Source organism: Carcharodon carcharias, chromosome 17, assembly GCF_017639515.1.
Source record: "Carcharodon carcharias isolate sCarCar2 chromosome 17, sCarCar2.pri, whole genome shotgun sequence".
Taxonomy (NCBI): domain Eukaryota; kingdom Metazoa; phylum Chordata; class Chondrichthyes; order Lamniformes; family Lamnidae; genus Carcharodon; species Carcharodon carcharias.
The window spans coordinates 53,927,376-53,940,930 of record NC_054483.1 but is presented as its reverse complement, the minus strand read 5'-3'; the positions used below and the strand labels follow the sequence as shown (position 1 = coordinate 53,940,930).

Below are 13,555 nucleotides of genomic sequence, written 5' to 3'. Positions count from 1 at the left end.
TATATATGTCTGTAATGCCTGGAAAATACAACAGGCGTCTGGGTACCAAATGCCAGAAATTCAGGCTCAACCTGCTTGGTGGATATGATTGATAAAAAAGAAAGTTTTTTGCGCTGCTAAGAAAGAGTCTGGAGCTTCTTCAAAGGGAGTTGATTAATGAGCCAGTTGTATGGCTTAAATTGATCTATGTGAGGGGCTTGGTGCCTTCAGTTCACGTCCACATACAAAATGCTGGGGCCAATGTCCTGCTTTATCTGAAATTCTGGAGACAGAGTAGAAATTAAGGGGAGGAGAAAGCTTAGGTATTGAAAGTTAGCTTCCAAATTAAATTGCTTCTGTGGCCAGTTCTTTTTAGTTAGACCATAAGTGCTTTCAGCCCCAGTTGTACAGGCTGACACTGTGGATTCCACAACTCCATACCCCACTTTCTGATGGCAAGATCAGGAGGCTATGGCGGTCAACTCTTCATCCGATGAATGCTTCAGCAGCATAACTACAATTTGCATTTATAAAGTACCTTTAGCATAATATAATATCCCAAAATGCTGCACAGGAGCTTTGTCAAGTAACATTTGACACTGAGTTACGCAACATGATACTAGGGCAGATGGCCAATATCTTGGCCAAAGAGGTAGGTTTTAACAAGCATCTTGAAAGAGAAAAGAGAGGTGGAGAATTGGAGAGGTTTCAGGAGGGAATTCCAGAACATAGGGCCCTGGCAGCTGAAGGGATGACCAATGGTGGCATGATTAAAACTCGGGATGCCCAAGAGGTCAGAAACTTCATTCCACTCATGACATGCACTTCTGCTTATGGGAGCTGACACCTGCAGCGACCAATAGTAAGAGTGTACTGGCAGAGCTGTCTAAATTGTAACAGAGACATTATTCTCTTTGAAATGGTCATGAAAAATTTCTATCATCATTTTATGTCTATTGCCTTGTAATAGGTTGCACTTGATCTGCTACAGCTCAAATTAGTCTACTTTCAACATCCATTTAGAAACATGGAGCAGTAAAGTTTGGGCAGTTAATAGCTTAAACAAGAAGCATTGTTCACTGAATTGTCTCAATTGTAAATGCCATAACGGGATGTATATACATAGTTACCAGCCTGAACTCTTCAATATTGATGCTCCATCATGCAGCCTGCAGATACTAAGCACCAGTGCCACTCAGTCACTCACTGGCAGTACTGATTAGAATATAAGCATTGCAGTCTCCAATTTATTATGGGGATGCATTATTTGCCTCCTCACCCTTTTCAATTTCAGGGAATGCAACAAATTTGACAGCAGAGATAGGCATTAGAAGCGAGTGGTAAAGAGGGTGTCTAGAGGTTTCTCAAACGTATACCATGGTGGGGTGAGAGTTGGGTGGGGTAGGTGGAGCAGGCAGGAAAAAGAGAGACAAAGAGAAACCTATCTTTAGATTGAAAACTAACAAGTAAAGAAATCTGCACCTACAGAATTTGTGGAGCACAAACGTCCAACTTACTCAGATCCAGAAAGATCATGCACATGGCGAAGAAACCTCAACAGGAGTACTACTGGAGTTCGATCAGCTAAAAGCACACAGCTCACTGTAAAGAGCATTGATAATCGTTTTGCTGTTTGTCTCATTGGAACCATCCTCACTGTTCAAAGCATTAGCATGTAGAGTTATCAGGAACTGAGTGGAAAGAATCTGGGTTCCATTTGAGCCAGACAGGGGTAGGGGTGTGTGTGTGTGTGTGTGCGCGCGTGCGTGCGTGCGTGCGCGTGCATGCATGTGTGTGTCATCAACAGTCCCTTAAAGTATTACCAAGTCTGCTAAAGAGAGTTAATTGCAATGTTTCCTCTAGATTTTCTTTGGATCGAGCAGACTACAAACACCTCTAAGCACTGCTTTCTTGTCTGTGGGCAGCTAGCATTCTAAAAGTCACTGAACTTTCACAACATTGTGAGCAGCCTCTTCAGTGGGTGGTACATTCCACATCACTAAAGATAACACTGGATGACTGTTTCAAACTCCCATCAGCAAGCATATCAACTTCAAGTCAGCTCAATTCCAAAAAAGAGAATTTTTACTTTTCCTCTTCCTTCTTTTATACCCTCTCCTCAAAGAGGACAGTCAATAGGCAACACACAAGTGAGGGGGTCCTTTAAAACTAATATAAAATGTCCCAGGTACATGAATCTATACCATTTGACACCATTTTGTCTCTCCTGGCTAGACTAGGGAAGGGAAGGTACTCTCCTTTTTTCTATTTCTATATGCTGGTTCCATCCTCCCCCCCAAGAACCTCTCTGCAAGGATATTGGTCCCAGTCCTTTTGAGGTGCAACCCATCCCTTTTTAATTGGTGCCTCCAGCCCCAATGCCCTAAGAGTCTGAAGTCCTCCCTCCTGTATCGTGCTAAAAGCCACACACTGATCCTTCCTATCCATCTATTTCTATTCTCACTAGTGTGTGGACTGGAAGTAATCCAGAAATTACGATTTTTCAAGGTCCTACCTTTTACCTTCCTTCCTCGCTCTTGAAAATCTTACCTCAGGATCTCAATATCTGTTGTCAGTACCAATATGCACAACAACTTCTTGCTCATTTCCTTCTCCCTGCAGGATATTCTCCATCCTGTCCTTTACCCTGGCACCAGAGAGGCAGCACACCATGCAGGATTCATGAAAACCTTTTCAGAAATGCCTGTCTGTCACCCTGACTATGGAATCTCCTACAACAACCTCATTTCCATTCTTTGCTGTTCCATCCTGTGCAGTCCCTTGCCCATTGATGCCATAATTTGGGCTACGCTCCTTCAGGATTACATCATCCCAGCAGTCTCAAATACTGAGTGAGTACCTGTTTGAGAGTGACACACGCATTGAAGACTCTTGCACCTCCCACCTCTTCTTACTCTTCCAGATGGCCACTCCCCTACTATCCTGGCCTCTCCCTGCCTGTAGAACAACCACCTCCTGGAACAAAAATCCAGAAAACTCTCATCCTCCCTGATGCTCCAGTGAGTCCAGCTGCCCCCTCAAGCTCGGAAATCCTGAGCTTGAGCTGAAGCAGCTGGTGACACTTCCTACACACATGGTCACCCAAAACAGATCTCAAGATGCACATCCATGATGTAGAAAAAACTCTGTTCCCTATTCAACAGTTTGGTTAGAGCCCTGTTTAGACTATCAATTTTAATTAATACCTCTGGGCTGGTTATGCATTTATACTCTTACAAATTCACTTACTGCTGGACTAACCTTAACAGCCAATTTGAAACAAATACCCTAGTTTAGAGAGAGAAAAAAATATTCACCAACCAATCACTTACTATCTTCTTCCCTGTGATGTCACACTGATTTTCTTTAGAATGCAGTCAGTCAGACTGTCTCACTGTCTCTCTCCAAGTCTGCTCCACCCTTGCTGTGCTCTCTCCCATCCCGTTCCTTTATCGCTCTCTCTCCAGTCTCGCTGTCTCTCTCTCATCCCATTTCTTTATAGCTCTCTCCGGTCTCGCTGTTCCTCTTGCTTCCCATTCCTTGATGCCTCTGCCCACTCTTCCATCTGTCTCTCTTCCATCCCGTTCTCTCTCTCTGGTCTCGATGTCTCTCTCTCATCCTGTTCCTTTATAGCTCTCTCTGGTCTCGCTGTGTCTCTCCCATCCTGTTCCCTCTCTCCAGTCTTGCTGTCTCTCCTCCCTCCCACTCCTTTATAGCTCTCTCCACTCTCGCTATGCTCTCTCCTATCCTGTTACCTCTCTCTGGTCTCGCTGTCTTTCTCCTATCCTGTATCCTTAAAGGTCTCTCGGGTCAATAATGGTCATTTTTCTGCTACCTGATGCAGCAAACTATAATGAGACGGCTTGAATTTGCAAGCTAATCTCATATGAAAGTGTAACATGTAACAAAACTAAATGAGCCTCTGTTCATTTATTCATTGTCTCCAATTTTTGGGGCTGCTTTAGGGCTTGTGTTTTCCAATTACTTAGACAACAAACCAACTGGACACCAATTTTAACAAAAACATTAGTAGCAGTCCTAATGCCAGATCAGGTAACTGGGAGAGTCTCATCTGCACATTGGGAAAGAAGTGACTTGCAATCTAGTTAAAGCTAAACTACATTTTTGCTTATGAGCAGCCATGTCTCACACTGCAGGCTACAGACAGCACAGAATTAGTTACTGACGCAATCAAGCTAATCCCTCTCCTCCCAGGGCAGTACTAGATCCTCTTTTAATATCTTTTTAATATGTCAATATTAAACCTCATTTTTCTTAATTTGATGCTTTACCTGCTTGCTGTGGGCATGAACGTTCGCTCTGAAAATCAGATCAAAGGAACTAGAAAGGGAGCAAATGTTGAAGAAATTAAGCTTGAAACTATTTGGCTTCCAATTTATAGACACAACTGGCTTTAAATAAAATATATTCTCATATGTCAACAGATTTTATTTTTCACATTGTTCAGAGAAAGGTGACAGGCAACATATTAAATATTAAACTTTGAAGCCTGTGAAAAACCTTTCAAATTGCATGTTTACAAAGCTAGGCCATAGCACCACCTGATGGTCAATATAAGCAAACACAGCCTTTTAAAATAGCATTGCTGCAATCTCGAATAAACAAACCGCTTCCAGAAAGGACAAGCCTCAATTTTTCTAACACTTTGTGTTAGCATAATAGATGGGTGCTTATTTGTCTCAGTCTTACCAGTCTCTGAACCGAGATTTTAAGGGTTTCTCCAACCCTTTTTCTGTATAGGAGTTCCAATGATGTGTTGATATGGGGACAATAAATGGGAAGAAAATAATTGAACCAGATGCTAAGGAGAAAAATTCTCCTGCACAGGAATTCCTAATTGAATAGGTTCTCGGTAAACATCTCCAAGGTCATGATTTGTAGCTTGTTAAGACCACTAACAATGACTGGGATACGCACCTTCTTTTCACCTCTTTGGCAGTTTGACTGATTGTCAAAGCAAGCAGTAGGAAACAACTCAAAGTTCAGCACAAGTTAGCAATCTTGGTTGGAGAGGTCAAGGGGTGGGCCCAGCTTGGAGGATTCATCCAAGGTCGGCGGAGTTGAAGGACTAGTTATGAAGAGAGGGCTGTGGAGTTGAACTGGTTTGCGCTGGAATAAAAATTTATTGCTGGAGAGGTAGGATGTGATACAGATCTTCAAAATGTAAGAGGCATATGTTATGTCACTTCTAACGGGCTGTTGGACTTGCACTCCATATTTCATATTTCTGTTCTGGTTTGAATTTCAGGAGTGGGATCTATGAACCAGCTCCCAGTGTTTGTGCCATCAGATCTGGCTCCTTTAACCCAGTATCAGACTGAGTGACCCATGAACAATTGGGAATCCACCAGGGTAAGGAAGTCAGAAGCCAAATTCAGCAATACAAACACTGGGTGACCCCTATTCAATGCAGATCTCATGACATTGCAACTAAAAGGGCAACCTGCATGAGGATAGACCCTGCATGAGGATAGACAAGTATAAAATTTTAAAAATCTCATTGCAGACTTTTGATCAGAGAAATACCCCAATCCCCATTCCCAAGCAGTAAACACTCTCAGCAAAACCAATTGATGCTGCTTGGATTAATTCATTTACAAAGATTAACATTGGACTGTAACAATTATGTACAAACAGATTATCAGGTACTTTTCAGGACCCAAGGTCCATTTGCTGTGTGGTAATGGGATGTCGGGAGGTAAAGGGGAGACAGGAGGTAAGAGTTGAATAGTGAGAATAAGTGCTCTGGAATTGGGGTTTTGGTTTGGAGATGGGGAAGGGGCAATCAAGAAGTATTTAGATAAATACACTGATGAGGAAATGAAATGTATGGTACAGTCCACAATTCGGTCTGTGGAAAGAGCCTTGGTAGACCTAAAGGCCATTTCTCTCACCACACTCATGTTCAGACATACTGTTGGGGTAGTGTAGTGTCAGCTTCATTCTGCAACTGGCCCTCATTTCATTTTTCACTTCTGGCATCATATTCACATTGGATACTGCGTATTCAACATGGATATGATGCCAGAAGTGGAAAAGTGTGCTATTTCCCAATGAGATCCTTCAACCTCTTGAACAGAAAGCACAAATATGATTTAAACAAAAACACCACGAGGAAGGACCCAGACCTGAACCATATCCAAATACAGCAAGATTAGCTCTGCACAGATATTCCAGAGAACTGGAAATATGAAGCTAGAAAAAGGCACAAGGGCCAGGCTATTGGTTCGTGACCCAAAGGCAAATCCACAGTAAGTAATCTTTTAGAACAGGAATTACTACAACTGCAGCAATAACAGTTAGCATTTATATAATCCCATTAACATAGAAAAATGCTTTTAAGAGCTTCACAGAGGACCAAGCCAAAATAGGATATTAAGAGGGTGAATAAAAGCTTGGTTAAAGGGATGAGCATTAAGGAATGCAGTAAAGAAGGAGAGAAGGAGAATGGGCAGAAAAGGGCCCAGGTGGCTTAAAGAATGGACTCCAATAATTGGACAAAAGGAGGTGGGGGTGCACTAAAGGTTAAAGTCAAGAGGGCGGAGTTCAGGGGAAAGGAATTATAGCACTAGAGGAGATTAGAAATTTTATTAAAGGTGCTATAGAAATGTAAGTTATTATTCTTGGAACAGGAAAATGGAGGAATAAAAAAAAATTACTAAACACGATCAACAACTTATATTTATATCAGATCTTGAATATAAAAAAAATCCCAAGATGCTTCAATATAACATTGAGCCACATAGCGAAATATTAGGTTAAATGATCAAAATCTTGGTCAAAGAGGTAGGTTTTAAGGAGTGCCTTAACGGAGAAAAGCGAAATAGAGAGGCGGAGAGGTGTAGTGAGCAAATTCCAGAGCTTGGGGCCTGGGCAACAGAAGGCACGACCACAAATGGCAGAGGGATTAAACTGGGGATGCTCAAGATTCCAGAATCAGATGAACGCAGATATATTGGAGGATTGGCGGTTGGGGAAGATTATGGAGGCAGGGAGACCATGAAGGAAAATGAAAACAAAATGAGAATTTTAAAGTCAAGACAGGGAACCAATGTAGGTCAGTGAGCTTGGGGTGATAGGTGAACAGGGCATGGTGCAAACAAAGGGACAGGCAGAAGAGTTTTAGATTATATCAAGTTTGTAGAGATTAGAATGTGGGAGACCAGCCAGGGGTACATTGGAATAGTCAAGTCTAGAAGTAACATAGGCATTATAGCGGTTTCAGCAGATGAGCTGAGGCAGAAGTGTTACACATGTTACAGAAGTAGAAATAGGTAGTCTTAGTGACAACGTGACTGTGTGGTCAGAAACTTATCTTGGGGTCAAACATGATACCAAGGTTGAGAACATTCTGAGTTAATCTCAGACTGTTGCCAGGGAGAGGGAGATTGCCAGGGAGAGGGATGGAGCTAGTAGCTCCAGAATGGAGTTTGGAGTGGGGACCGAAAACAATGGCTTCAGTCTTCCCAATATTTAAATGGAGGAAATTTCTGTTCTTCCAGTGCTCGATGTTAAATAAGCATCCTGATTATTTAACAACAGTGGAGGAGTTGTGAGAGATGGTAATGAGGTCAATCTCGGTGTCAACAGATTACAAGTGAAAATTAATAAAAACAGAAGGTGCTGTTTTGTCAGGTCTGTCGGAATCTGTGGAGAGAGAAACTGTGTTAATGTTTCGAGTCGAATATAACTCGTCCTCAGAACCCTAAAATCTTATGCTGTGCTTTCGAATGATGTTGTCAAGGGGCAGCATGTAGATGAGAAATAGAAAGAGACCAAGTAGATACTTGGGGCAGAAGAAGAAATAGTGTGGGAGCAGGAAGGGAAGCCATTTCAAGACATTTTCTGGCTATGATTAGATAGGTAAGAATGGAAGCGGGTGAAAGTAGCTCCACCTAGCTGGACGACAGTGGACAAGTGTTGGAGAAGTATGTGTGGTGAACCACGTCAAGGGCTGCAAATAGGTTGAGAGAGAAAAAAGGAGGAATAGCTTACTTTTGCAACAAATCACATAGGATGTCACTTGTGATCTTCATAAGAGCTGTTTTGGTGCTGTGAGAACATGAGGGACAGCTGCTAGCTCTAGCTTTTAACTATGCTGCTTTCGGGATTTTTTTTGTTTGTTCATGGAATGTGGGCATTACTGGCTCCGCCAGCATTTGATACCCATCCTTAATTGCCCTTGAGAAGATGGCAATGAGCTGCCACTTTGAACTGCTGCAGTCCCTGTGGTGTAGGTACACCCACAGAGTTGTTAGGAAGGGAGTTCCAGGATTTTGACCCAGCGACAGTGAAGGGACAGTGATATAGTTCCAAGTCAGGATGGTTTGTGGCTTGGAGGGGAACTTGCAGGTGGGTGGTGTTCCCATGTGTCTGCTGCCCTTGTCCTTCTAGGTGGTAGAGGGGGTGGCTCAGAAGGTTCTGTTGAAGAAGCCTTCACAAGTTGCAGCAATACACCTTGTAAACTGCTGCTGGCATGACAGTGCTGGAGGCAGCGAATATTTAAGGTGGTGGGTGGATGGGGTGCTCATTAAGCGAGCTTTGTCCTGGATGATGTCAAGTCTCGAGTGTTGTAGGAGCTTCACTCGTCCAGGAAAGTGGAGAGTATTCCAGCTTATTCCTGGCTTGTGCCCTGTAGATAGCGGACAGACTTTGGGAGTCAGGAAGCGAGTTACTTCCCACAAAATTCCCAGCCTCTGACCCACTCTTGTTGGCACAATAAAAATATGTCCAAGATTGCAGTTGATACGAAACCAAGAGTTAACATCAATTGAGAAAGAGAATAAATTCCAAAGCATCGATACATAGCAAGTGAAGATATGATGGTACACTTTGGATGCAAGGTGACAATACAATTTTAATTTAAATAGGCGTAGATTTTTTAAAATCTATTTTTTAAAAAGGGCATTATGGGGTGGCAAGGTTGGAATTTAATGCTCTAGGAATGCAAGTCACCAGAATTTAGTTAACTGATGCAAAAGCATTTACAAGGGCTAATAGGATGCTGGGTTTCATCATGAGTAGAATAGAATACAGAAAGAAAGAAGTCCTCCTGCAGTTATACAGAATGCTGAGATTAAGTTTCTTTGGTAATAATAAAAGACTTGGTAAATTATTTTCCTTAGAGGTGAGGAGCTTAAAGGGAATTTAACATAACAAAGGAAATTAATAAGGAGACAACTCTGTCCTCTAGTCAGAAAATTTTTATAAAGTTGGTCAAAAACAATTTGTGGAAAAAATTTCTTTACACAAACAAACAGTTGGAGAATGGGGGAAGCATAGTTTCAGAAGGCAAAAGATGACAAGGGAGTTAAAGGCTATTGGGTATAGGTGGGAATGTGGAGTTAAGGCCACAATCAGATCAGCCATGATCTTATTGAACAGCGGAGGAGGCTCCAGGGGCTGAATAGCCTACTCCTCCTCCTAATTCATATATTCATATGTACATTAACTAGGAATTTCAAAAGCAATTTACATTTATATAACTCCTTTAGTATAGCAAAATGTCCTAAGGCACTTGACAAAAGTGTGATCAATAAATACTTGATACCAACCTATAGAATGAGATAGCAAGACAGATGACCAAAAGCTTGGTTAGAGAAGTAGGATATAAGGAGCTTCTTAAAATGAGAGGAGAGAGAAGTAAAGAGGCAGGGGGGTTTAGGGAAGGAAGCGTAAGGCCTAGGCAGCTGCAATCACAGCTGCCAATAGTGGAAACGTTGAAACTGGGGGGACGGGCGAGAATTGGAAAAGCAAAGGGGTCTTGAAGAATAGTAGGGCTTGAGGAGGTTACAGAGATAAAGAGGAGCAAGGCCTTGGAAGGATTAGAAAACAAGGAGGGATTTGAAATAGATGTGTTGCCGGACCAGGACCCAGATATAGGTCAGCAAGCACGGGGCGATGGGTGAGTGGGACTTAGTGTGAAAGAGAGATACCCTTACTTTTGGAGTAAGTATCTACGACAAGATATAGAAAAAGTGAAGAAATTAGGATTAAAAAGATAGAGCTGCCATGGCTAACAAAATGTTTCAATTAGCTTGCGAGGTCTATTCATGTTACTTATCAGAAACACAGACATTGGGGTGAAGAAGTGCAGAAGGTAAAAGTGGTTAAAAACAGCACAACAGATAGTCAGTAAAAAGGTGCTTATACTGACGTCCATTTTTCCTTAACAGATTAATTTCCAGGGTTCATATACTATATTTTGTTACATTAACAGGACACATAAAATCAGAAGTGAGGAACAAGAAGGCCATGGAATGATTTGTAAACAAGAATAGGGAGTTAAAAAGTCATCAATTGAAACCTAACTCTATTTCTCTTTTCATAGATGTTGGCAGGCCTACTAAATAGTTCCAGCACTTTCTGTTTTTATTTCAAATTTCTAGCATCCACAGTATTTTGCTTTTACAAGATGCAGATAACAATATCTAGGTATCATATTCAACAGCCTGCATTACAGCCTTGGGAGTTAATTGGGAAAATTTTACATTGAACACGAATGAGTAGCTACTAGCTACAAGCAAGTACCATAGATCACACATTTTTCAACGTTTTGTGTAACTTCAAATAAATCTCAAAACATTATACTAATTAATTAACCATCCAAGCAAATGTTGGAGTTCTTATCATTTCCTTCCTCTGTAAGTACAAGAACTGCATTGACTTCTGTAACTAACATTGTATTGTTCCATGAGGAAAGATCCTCACACAACTCCTAAAGCAGCACTGAGATTTCTTTGTCAAACCAGCATGTATACAATATTCTGCATTCAAAGCAAATTGTCAGATTAACAGATACAACTAATTAGGACTAAATCAAAATATCGATTAATCATTTTACACCTTTGTCTTCTTACTATTGTGCTTCTATTCCGAAGTAGCTTATCATTGTGACACTTATAAAAGTTCTTCACAGAAATTCAATAGGAAGTAGATTACTTGCAGTATTTTGCTCTTGTATTGTTTGTTCAGCCAATGCTTTTTGGTTTCAACTGCTGCTTGTGTACAGTATCATGGACTGCAGATCCTCAGAACCAACCGACACCAGAAACACATTGAACTGAAAATTCACTGTGAACTGTAAGGTTTGTGTAATAGACTAGTGTAAAATCAAGAGGGTAAAAAAAATCAGGGATTTCTTTAGGGTAATCGGTAAATTAGAATTCAGCACAACAGGCATAAAGAACTGAAGAGAAACATGGGCTGGTCAGTCTCTCAGCAAGTTTTACGCATTGCATTCAACACCACATTGATACGATATTTATAATGTACAATAATACGATAACTATATTCTGGCGTGGGAGGGGAGGTTAAATAAGTTAGCCTATTTGCAATACTCTACAAGAAGTTTGATATTGTTCGAGGGCACGACTGGGCCATGACTTAATATGCAATCTGCACTCAGGTTTAGGCTTACATTTGAAAGATCATCAATTGAGCAAGGTCTTGTAGGGCTGTGGAAGCACTGTGGGAGCATGAACTATTGTCAAGGGGGGAAAAAAGGGCACTGAGGGGATGGGTGAACAGAAAAAGCATGTCCACATTCATGCTGTGAGCTATTAGTTATAACACCCAAGCTTGCTTTTTCTTAATGTCCATGGTATTTCCTGACTTTTTGGGGAAATAATTAATAGCTCCTTTGTCGGGGGTTCAATGGCAAGCGCAGATTAAAAACTCTAGCAGTCTTCCTTGTGTGACATCATGGGCCCTCTTTTGCTCTTTTTATCTATATATTCATTGTTCTTGAGTGCAGTAGACTTTTACCACCTATCACTTTTCAGTAATGAATGCTAAACATGGGAATGGGAGGCAATAGCAACGCTGTTAAATTTGGCTTCCATTATAGTCTCAATTACATGACAGAATATCAGAACAATGTATAATCTTGTAAGGATTTAAAATTATGATCTCACCATCTTTCAAAGTTTCCTTTGTTAAACCTCTTCCATAGCGCTGGTCATACGTCATGTAGCTATCAGATGAGAACTGGTAGACCTGGGTAGAAAAATTTTAATTAGGACCAAGTGTCAGCACTCAATTCATTTAAAGTATCTGCTGGCTACTAAAAGAGCTAAATAAACTCAATTAAGAGTTAAATGGAATGGGCAGGATTTACCTGCAGAAAATATCAAAGTTCAAATGCCCACACAAAAAGATGGGAGAGGATGAAAGTGGGGAACAAAAATAAAAATAAAAATAAAAATACCTGGAAAAACTCAGCAGGTCTGGCAGCATCTGCGGAGAGGAACACAGTTAACGTTTCGAGTCCATATGACTCTTCAACAGAACTAAGTAAAAAGAGAAGAGAGATTAAATATAAACTAGCTTAAGGAGGGTGGAACAAGTAGAGCTGGATAGAGGGCCAGTGATAGGTGGAGACAGGCAAAAGATGTCAAAGACAAAAGGACAAAAAGTTGTTGAAGGTGGTGATATTATCTAAGGAATGTGCTAATTAAGGGTAGAAAGCAAGACAAGCAAGGTACAGATAGCCCTGGTGGGGTGGGGTGAAGGAATCGAAATAAATTAAAAGGTAGAGATAAAACAATGGATGGAAATACATTTAAAAATAATGGAAAAAGGTGGGAAAAGAAAAATCTATATAAATTATTGGGGGGGGGGGGGTCGGAAAGGGGGTGGGGATGGAGGAGAGAGTTCATGCTCTAAAATTGTTGAACTCGATATTCAGTCCAGAAGGCTGTAAAGTGCCTAGTCGGAAGATGAGGTGCTGTTCCTCCAGTTTACGTTGAGCTTCACTGGAGCAATGCAGCAAGCCAAGGACAGAAATGTGGGCATGAGAGCAGGGTGGAGTGTTAAAATGGCAAGCCGACAGGGAGGTCTGGGTCATGCTTGCGAACAGACCAAAGGTGTTCTGCAAAGCGATCACCCAGTCTGCGTTTGGTCTCTCCAATGTAGAGGAATCCACATTGGGAGCAAAAATGCAGTAGATTAAATTGAGGGAAGTGCAAGTGAAATGCTGCTTTACTTGAAAGGAGTGTTTGGGCCCTTGGATGGTGAGGAGAGGGGAAGTAAAGGGGCAGGTGTTGCACCTTCTGCGGTTGCATGGGAAGGTGCCATGAGAGGGGGTTGAGGTGTAGGGGGTGATGGAGGAGTGGATCAGGGTGTCCCGGAGGGAATGAGTCCTTACTGGAAGTGGGGTGTGAGGAGCTGTAGTCGAGGTAGCTGTGGGAGTCGGTAGGTTTGTAATGGATATTGGTGGACAGTCTATCACCAGAAATTGAGACAGAGAGGTCAAGGAAGGGAAGGGAAGTGTCAGAGATGGACCATGTGAAAATGATGGAGGGATGGAAACTGGAAGCAAAATTAATAAATTTTTCCAGGTCCAGATGTGAGCATGAAGCAGCACCAAAACAATCATCAATGTACCGGAGAAAGAGTTGTGGGAGGGGGCCGGAGTAGGACTGGAACAAGGAATGTTCCACATACACCATAAAGAGACAGGCATAGCTGGGGCCCATGCGGGTACCCATAGCCACACCTTTTATTTGGAGGAAGTGAGAGGAGTTGAAGGAGAAATTGTACAGTGAGAGAACAA

At 41.7% G+C, this 13,555-nt stretch overlaps 1 protein-coding gene across 4 annotated transcripts in view; it reads right to left on the bottom strand.

Annotated features, from left to right (window-relative positions):
• The window catches only part of ipmkb (inositol polyphosphate multikinase b), a 123,027-nt gene that overhangs the window by 32,236 nt on the left and 77,236 nt on the right, over positions 1-13,555 (bottom strand). For 3 of the 4 annotated variants that reach the window (XM_041209095.1, XM_041209094.1, XM_041209093.1), the window contains exon 5: positions 11,916-11,997. In XM_041209095.1, the coding sequence (XP_041065029.1) occupies positions 11,916-11,997 (82 nt within the window). Of the gene's footprint in view, positions 1-4,271; positions 4,321-11,915; positions 11,998-13,555 lie in introns of all 4 variants that reach the window. The other variant, XM_041209096.1, reaches the window with a different exon arrangement.